Source organism: Lolium rigidum, chromosome 5, assembly GCF_022539505.1.
Source record: "Lolium rigidum isolate FL_2022 chromosome 5, APGP_CSIRO_Lrig_0.1, whole genome shotgun sequence".
NCBI lineage: Eukaryota > Viridiplantae > Streptophyta > Magnoliopsida > Poales > Poaceae > Lolium > Lolium rigidum.
In genome coordinates, this window is record NC_061512.1 from 141,892,484 (window position 1) to 141,900,378 (window position 7,895).

At 51.8% G+C, this 7,895-nt stretch overlaps 1 protein-coding gene across 1 annotated transcript; it reads left to right on the top strand.

The window, feature by feature from the left end:
* The first annotated feature begins 651 nt into the window (after positions 1–651).
* Positions 652–3,623, top strand: LOC124658276. Its single transcript, XM_047196651.1, has 4 exons — positions 652–2,157; positions 2,257–2,497; positions 2,681–2,689; positions 3,183–3,623. The coding sequence occupies exons 1-4, from the start codon at positions 652–654 to the stop codon at positions 3,437–3,439; spliced, it is 2,013 nt and encodes a 670-aa protein (XP_047052607.1). The 3' UTR covers positions 3,440–3,623.
* Positions 3,624–7,895: the final 4,272 nt, after the last annotated feature.

Below are 7,895 nucleotides of genomic sequence, written 5' to 3' on the forward strand. Positions count from 1 at the left end.
CCCCCCCCCCCCCCCCAATCTCGAAACCCTAGAGCGATGAGAATGAGAGCAAGAAGGGGAGAGGAGGAATGGGGAACGGCTTCAGCGAGAGAGATGGGTGCAGGAGTAAAACCGCTCGCTAAATGACTTGTGCCACGTAGGGCCCATGTGAGAATTGATAAAGCGCAGGTGCTCTTTGGTCGGACTTCCTTGCTCGACGCGGCTCGCGATCGATCCATCCAAAACGAATCCAATGGCCCAGAAACAAGTGCTGGGTTTGACAGGGAGCATCTAAGCACTTTTTAGCAATCGGGATTCTATTAAGACATGGTGAGCTTCTTTTTTAGCACTTTCCCTTTTACTATCCGGATCGACACAAGCAGTTACTGCTTGGTGGCCGCTTTCTACGGGCCGCTATAAGAGAAAAGCTTATCTAGAGGAATCTGCCAATGGTTCCGGTTCCGGTTGGCACACGGCTTAGGCCCAGGAGGCCAGCCCATGTACGGTATTTGTAGAATAGGACCCGAACAATCCCACCCTAAAATCGACAGATCTCTCTCTCCGTTGTCGTTCCCCACCCACGTTTCAATCCGTCGTCGCGCGGCCGCCTCCCCACCCAAATCGATCGATCCATCCATCCATCGCTCTCTCCGGCGAGGCGAGGCGATTACGATGGCCACTATCTGTGTAAAAGCCAGCGTCGGCCACCTTCGCGTCTACGAGCCGGCGGTACAAGACGACGGCGCCCCGCCGCCCAAGGAGCGAGAGCAGGACAGGTTGCGTCTCCTCCAGAAGATCCAACAAGTCTACAAGGACGCCCTCTCACGGCTCACCGACAAGTGGGGCTGCGGCGCCATGATTCTAGAGCGCTTCCTCGGCGGAGGGATCTGCCTTGGCCTCATGGACACCCGTTCCAACATCATCGTTAATACCCACCTCACCGGCGTAACTCGGCCCGTCAGCAGGGACGAGGTGCTGCTCGGGGTCGTCAAGGAAGCCAAGCTGAGGGACATTGCGCGGCGCTCCCTTGACGGCCTCGTCGCCTTCCTCACCTGCTTCTTCCCCTACCTGGCTGACTGGGAAGCCATCCGCTACCTGCTACTCGCCGAAGCCGACCCCCTTGTCGCCGCCCGCGTCATCTCCCAGGATCGCGGCCTCAAGACGTTTCGCTTAGCCTCCGACGGCCCCCTCAAGCTGGCCCTTAGGTGCGCCGCCATCACCGCCAAGCACCCGCGGCCCAAGCTGCTTACCTTCATTTGGACGTCGCTGCCCCTCAAGAGCATGCTGTTGCTCACGGTGCAGCGAGCCCTCCCCCGTGACCGCAACCAAATCTTCGGCAAGTTGTCCAAGGAAATAGCTGCCGGCCCTCCTAGTCACCTGCTCAGGCCATGGCCGGAGCTCACCGCCTGCGACAGGAAGGTCACAGAGGTGCCGTACCAGCACTCAACTTCACTGAGGCGAGTGCTCCTCGGCACCATCCATGGGTTCTACCTCAAGGCGCTCGCCAGGATGCCCACCGGTGAGCTGCAGTCCCGCTTTCACCGCAGTCTGCTCAAGGCTGGTCATTGCTATGGCCCATTCGACCCTGTCTCAAACATCATCCTTAACACTATCTGGTATGAAAATTCCTTCCCACCACCGATCCAGGAAGCTAAGCTGGACGCGGTTGGCACCTTGAGTCTGATGCGGATTGAGGCCCGATCCTTCTACGGCCTCGTCTCTTGCCTCTGCACCCGTTACCCAGAGCTCACTATGCATCAAGCATTGCGGTGCCTGCTCGACACAGATCTCAACCTCGAACTCAGCCTTGAAGCTGCTATGAGAATGCAGGAACAACAATCACAGTGCAGCAGTATCCAATCAGCCTACAGGGCTGCTGCCATTGCCGCGTGGCATCCCAAACCTGATGCGCAAGTAGAATTCCTCTGTTCATGCAAAGATATTTTGGGCGTTTCTCGGCTGCTTGCTGGAGGCCAGCAGCTTCGCTCTCAAGAGGTCCAGCACCTTGCCAGGTTATTGTGCCCTAATTCCCCGGCTGGCACGCCACTCCAGCAGCCGCTAGTTGCCACACGGCGACTCAATGACGTCATGGCAGAAGGAAGGAAACAGCGCAGGGCTCTTAGAAGAATCTCCAAGAAGATCAATGCTGCACTAAGGAGATACGGAAGCCAGAACTCGGTTAGTTTTACTTGATTTTGTTTTTGCTGTTTGATATTTTTAACTATTGTAGGTTCACTCACACTCGCTAATTAGCTCATTTTTGCCATCTTGTAGCAGCCTCAGTGTTATCAGCTTCATGTGATTTGTGGTGCGAATAAGTTTGTTTCTGGTCCTGATTACTGTGAAGAATCTGGTCCTGGTATATACCATCGAACTCATGCCAACTTTTTGGCGACTCAGCTTGTTGGCAGCATAGCTTCAGCTCCAATACTGTTCTTTGCTGAGCTTAGCAATGATGATGACGATCAGGATAGCCAGCTTTTGTGTTGCCCTGTGGATTTCCCACCACCTTGTGCTGGTATGCTTACATTCCTTCTTGTTTTATTTTTCTATCACATACACATAGTTCCCCATATGGATGATAGATGGCCACAGTTCTTTTTATGTAATTTTTATTGTTGGCAAGTCTGAAAAAATGAATTTATGATGCATTTTAACCACAAGTGACCATTGACCTGTGTCTGTTACTTGCTTAGCTGAGCAACATTGAGTTTTACTACTAAAAGGTACTTCACATTCGTAGAAGTATCCACCATCGACTCATAGCCTAGTTTGCGAAACTAAGCAACATTAGGCCAACAGCCTCCTGCAGAAGTCAAGATAGGATGCATATTTTTACTAGACTAATTAATTTGTATTTGGACAAACATAACAATGTGACAGTGGAAAGCTGGCCATGTACTGCGTATTTATTATTACTTCATATCTGATTTCTAAGGAGGGAGCATATGCCCTTCCGTTAATCACATAATCCACCCATTTCTCCATTGAAATAAGAGATTCAAAAGAGGTTGCTCTTCCTCTGCACACTGACCGAAATGTTGATACTTTATCTATGCATGCCTAGTTAGTTTTAAGTGAAAGCTGGAACACTCTCAGATCAGAGCATTTTGTTTCCAAGAAAAGACATTGTGATTGATTTGTTTTGTTACAATCTTCTCCGTATCTTACTTAATTACCTTCTTTTTGTATGGCAGAACCAGTCCGCTGCCTTTTCTGCGAGAACAAAGGGATCAGGATTGTGCACCCGGCTTCAGAGACATTCCATGGGCTCGAGTTGGAGTTTGACAAGATGGTTCGCAGAGAAGATCTATACGATAAGGAATTTGATCCGGAATTAGAAGAGCAATTCTACACCAACCGTCGCATGCTTGAAAATAGTGAATTGATTTCAGAGTGGGTGGAAGGACTGGACGAGGACTGCATGTACGTTGACAGCGATGACTTCAGCGATGATTAGTACTCCGTGATGTGGGGGTTCACCTGTTATGTAGCAGTTTCTTCTTATCAGGCTGGAACGAGTGTTTCGAACTTTAGATCACCATCTTTCTATTTTTCTAAAGCATTCTGCTTAACTGCTAACCGTGTACTAGTCTTGTACTACCCGTTATGCTACTGCATTGACAAATGACAAGTAACTTGGAAGGTCGACGTGGCTGGGGTGATATTAATGTTTGCAACTTATATAATAGAGCGGTCAAATGGTGGTGTTTGAAGAATGTTACACTTGGAATGAAGATTCTATTTAAGTATGTGATCTACCGTCTACGTACTAAGATTGGCCGAGTGGTACTTAGACTAGATGAACCTAGCTAGCGCGTTCTGCTGGCTGGCCTCCAGTAGTAGCGTGTTGCTACGAGTGTTTCTTTCTGAAGGACGTAGACATGTTCATTTCTATTTTATCGAATTTTATCTTTAGGCGCAATGCATTTGAACTTGAATAACCAGCACATAAACATCTACTCCCTCCGATTCATATTAATTGACTTTAATATGGATGTATCTAGAACTAAAATATGTCTAGATACATCTATACTAAAGTCAATTAATATGAACCGGAGGGAGTAATACACATGCGTACAAGTACAAAAGGGTACTACAAACTGAACTTGCGGCAGCAATGCGTGCGTTTGGTTGATGGACTAATGTGTGGATGGGATGGGATGGTCTACATTTTGTGGATGGGATGGCTCATATTATGCTGATCCCACATTTTGTTTGGTTGGTAGAATCCGAGGGATGGGATGGGATGGGAAGTGTTTAGCATATAATCTTTAATGGTAATTGATTAACTAAGAAAAAACAGCAATTAACAGAGCGTTGGGGCAGGTGCCGCCCGGAACAGCCCACCGGCATCGCGAGGACGCGAACCCTGGCTAGCATGACACCGGCCTTGGCTGCGCCGGCCTCTGCGCCCGCACCCCACTCCCGTCCGATGCGGCCATGACGACCAAGGGCCCGACGAGATCTTGGACCGGTGGTTGCTGCGGGTCTAGGAGAAAGCACATATCCGCGTGGTCATGGGGAATCCGGCGAGTGAGCTCGCTGCTCTCGACCTACTCGAGCCGCCGGCCGGGATCAAGGCGAGTGTAGGTGGGAAGCTTGAGGAGGGGAGCGCAGACGTTGGGGCCGGCGGTCGGCGGGAAGATGTGGTGGCGCCGGTGATAGGGAAGATGCGGCGGCGGAGAGAAGTGGCCGGCAACGGGGACGAGCGATAGGGAAATACGAGCGACAGGGAAGATTAGTCGGTGGTCCACGGATTAGCAAAACGTGGATGAGGAGGTTCGGCCGATTTTGCCGGATCACTTGATCCACCTTTTTTAGGGAATATTCCCTACCAGTGGATGGTACCATCCATATGAGTTACAACCAAACATAAGCAAACGCACCAACCAAACGCACGCTAAGAGCAACTCCAGTCGCGTCCCCGAAACCGCGCCGGATCGAGCGTTTGGGGGACATGTTTTGTTCGTGCCGCGTTTGGGGGACGTCACTCCCCAGCCGCTTCCCCCAAACGCCTCCCCCAAATGAATATTGGTGCACGAAAATAAAGGTTTTCATTCACTTTTGAGTATATATTACAAAGTTCGAATGAAAACGGCTAGATTTCATCTAAACCTAGACTACTGACCGCCCGGCGGTGCGTTCGACGGCCCCGCCCCGTCGTCGCCTCCCCTACGCCGCAGCTCCTCCTACGCGCGCCTCCTCTCCTTTCGTTCGGCGGTGGCCAGACGGCTCCGCTCCCGCCGCGCGTCCTCCTCCTCCGCCCTCCCCTGCTGCGCCGCCTGGAGGGAGAGCTCGACGGCGCGACGAATCTGCACCTCTTCGCGGGCACGGTCGTCGTCCTGGAGCTTCTTCTCCGACTCGAAGGACTCGACGAGCGCGCGTTGCTGATCGGCCGTCTCATCCGGGTGCGGCCCGTCGTCGTCGTCGTCCTCCACCTCGGTCTCCTCCGCCTCGGCCTCCTCCTCATCCATTGGTGCCTCCTCCTCCACATCTGATGGCGCCTCCATCATCGCCGCCGCCAACACGTCGGCCTCCGCCGCCAACTGGTCCGCCCGCCTCCCCCATATCGCTGTCAGCGCCGCCCCGCCAGCTGCTGCTGGTGCTCGATCGACTCCTGCCGCCGGCGCTCGATCGCCTCCCGTCGTTCACGGTACATCGCATCCCGCTCAACGCGCTGGCGCCGGCGCTCGTCAGGCCACCGCTGCTCCATCTCCTCCTGGTACCGGCGCCGTCGCGCCTCTTCTCCCGTCGAGGCGTCGAACGCCGCAACGATGTCGCACTGCTGCTCGTGCCACGCTGCTGCCGCCGCGGCCTCGTCGCCGCTGCGGGGCAGGGGCGTAGAACGCCGCTAGATCCGCCGCGTGCGTCGCCTCACGCCGCTGGCGGGCCTGCTGCTCGAGTACCTCCCGTCGCTGCTGACGAGAGCCAGGCCAAAGCGGCGTCCCTTGCCGCCGCCGCTCATCCAGGGCCGCGGGGTCGGTGTCGACCTGCGATTCCGGGACTGGAAGTGGAGGAGACGGCGGTGGAGGGAAGTGGCCAGTGCCGGGGCGGTTCGCCATTGCCACTGGTGGTGGAGGAGACGGCGGTGGAGCGACGAGGGCTGTGTTTGTTGCCGGCGGGGTGTGGTGGCTACCATTGAGCCGGGAGACCTTTTATAGATGCCGGCGTCGGGAAGAAAGCGCGGGAACAGGCGAGAAGAGGCGGGAAGATGGCGCGGGAACGGGCGGTGGCGTGCGAACGCCGGCGACGCGTGGAGGCTGCGCAGCACCGACGAGACGTCTCGCCTGCCCCTCCGTCGCCATTAAGGCGAAGATGCCGCCGTGTGTCACTGCGCGCGAATAACTTCCGTCGCGAGGTAGGCGACGGTTAGGTTAAAATTAACTGTGCCGTTGACGGGTCGGCCCCGCCACTCCCCGGCTCGCTTTTCGTTGTGTCCGGCGTGCCCGGAGCGTCCCACAGGGGACGGGGACGGGCTCGGGGCGCCGGACACCGTATCGGGGCGCGCCGGACAAAAATGGGCTTTGGGAGACGCGGGTGGAACGCATTTTTTGTCTGGCGCGACCCAAATTACTTTGGGGACGCTGAAGATGCTCTAAACCGTCATAGGAATGATGCTAGTTAACATTTCTTTAGCAGGTGTCCCATGGATAAGGCGGGGAAGACTTGGGTAGGATCAGGTCTTAGATAGGATTTATGAGATCAATTTTTTTGCAAAGACAAAACTTGTTGAAAAAATCTGAAAAAAAATCACAACACACATCTATGTTATATATGCAACGCCAAAAATTTGCAACATCAAATTCGACATACATTTGGAGAGACAAAAAAGATAAATCTGAGTGTGAATAGTGTGAAATACTACTCAACCAGATCTGACACTATTCACAATAGAATTTGTCTTTTTTATTTCTCCAAGTGTAGATCAGATTTTAGGCTGAAATTTCTTGGAGTTGTAGATACAACCTATATGCATGCTGTTTATTATTTTCAGATTTTTTCGCCTGTTTAAAGTATGTTTTTTCTGGGTTGATTCTATGATCCTACCTAATGGAGAGATCCTATACAAGTCTCTCCCTGGATAAGGCGATTGACTCCGAACTCCTTACTACGGCGAACCGCTGATAGTGAGATTTCTTCGGTGGCATGTAGTTCTCTAGCGGCTTTTTCAGCGTGTTCTCAAAAAATGCTGCACGGTCAGCTTTTTCGGCTACAGAAACAAATGTGAATTAAACGGATAATATAGATTAGAATTTCATGGTGCGCAACTTCCACACAACAGCCTCCACAAGACTCACCAGCATCAGGAGGCATGGCCAGCAAATCAGCATGCTGATTTTAGATTAAAGGCCTTCGAGGAACCACCTCCTCGGTCGAGACGACTCCCTCCAAGACCGCAACAACAGTAACAGCAACATCGTCACAGAAGTATCAGAAATAAAGCTTCGCCACAAAAGAACAAATAGACCTTAAGACATCATATTAAGAAATGTTACAAAAGGAAACCTAAACTCAGCTCAGCCTCAGCGGGAGCTATGCCAGCAACAATATTTGCGCTCGCAATCCGGGAAGATTGCAGGAACGAAAGATGGGATGTATCTCTGAATTTTTTTTCAATATATGCCCACATAGCTGTTCGGTGGTCCACGACAGGGCCTCCCTCAGCCAGATACTTAGGCTTTTTTAGTGCACGTGCAACTATTGTAATTATAATAATTTTTTGTTTTGAATCTATTTCTCTTTGGCGAGTTTTTTTAAAAAGTCACTTTAAATGTGTCTCATGCCCAACCATGTGAGGAGCATGTCTTCACATAAAATTTCTGATCACATAAATGTATGTATTAAATTAGTTAAAAATATATTTTACAAAATAACAACTAAGCAACATTATAACATCTGTACAACAGTTTAAG

What these genes read in the sequence shown, in the direction of transcription:
- LOC124658276 (XM_047196651.1), top strand. Translation starts at nt 652, where the DNA reads ATGGCCACTATCTGTGTAAAAGCCAGCGTCGGCCACCTTCGCGTCTAC. An exon ending in GATACGGAAGCCAGAACTCG is followed by an intron (nt 2,158 to 2,256) that starts GTTAGTTTTACT and finishes ATCTTGTAGCAG; the next exon opens with CCTCAGTGTTATCAGCTTCA.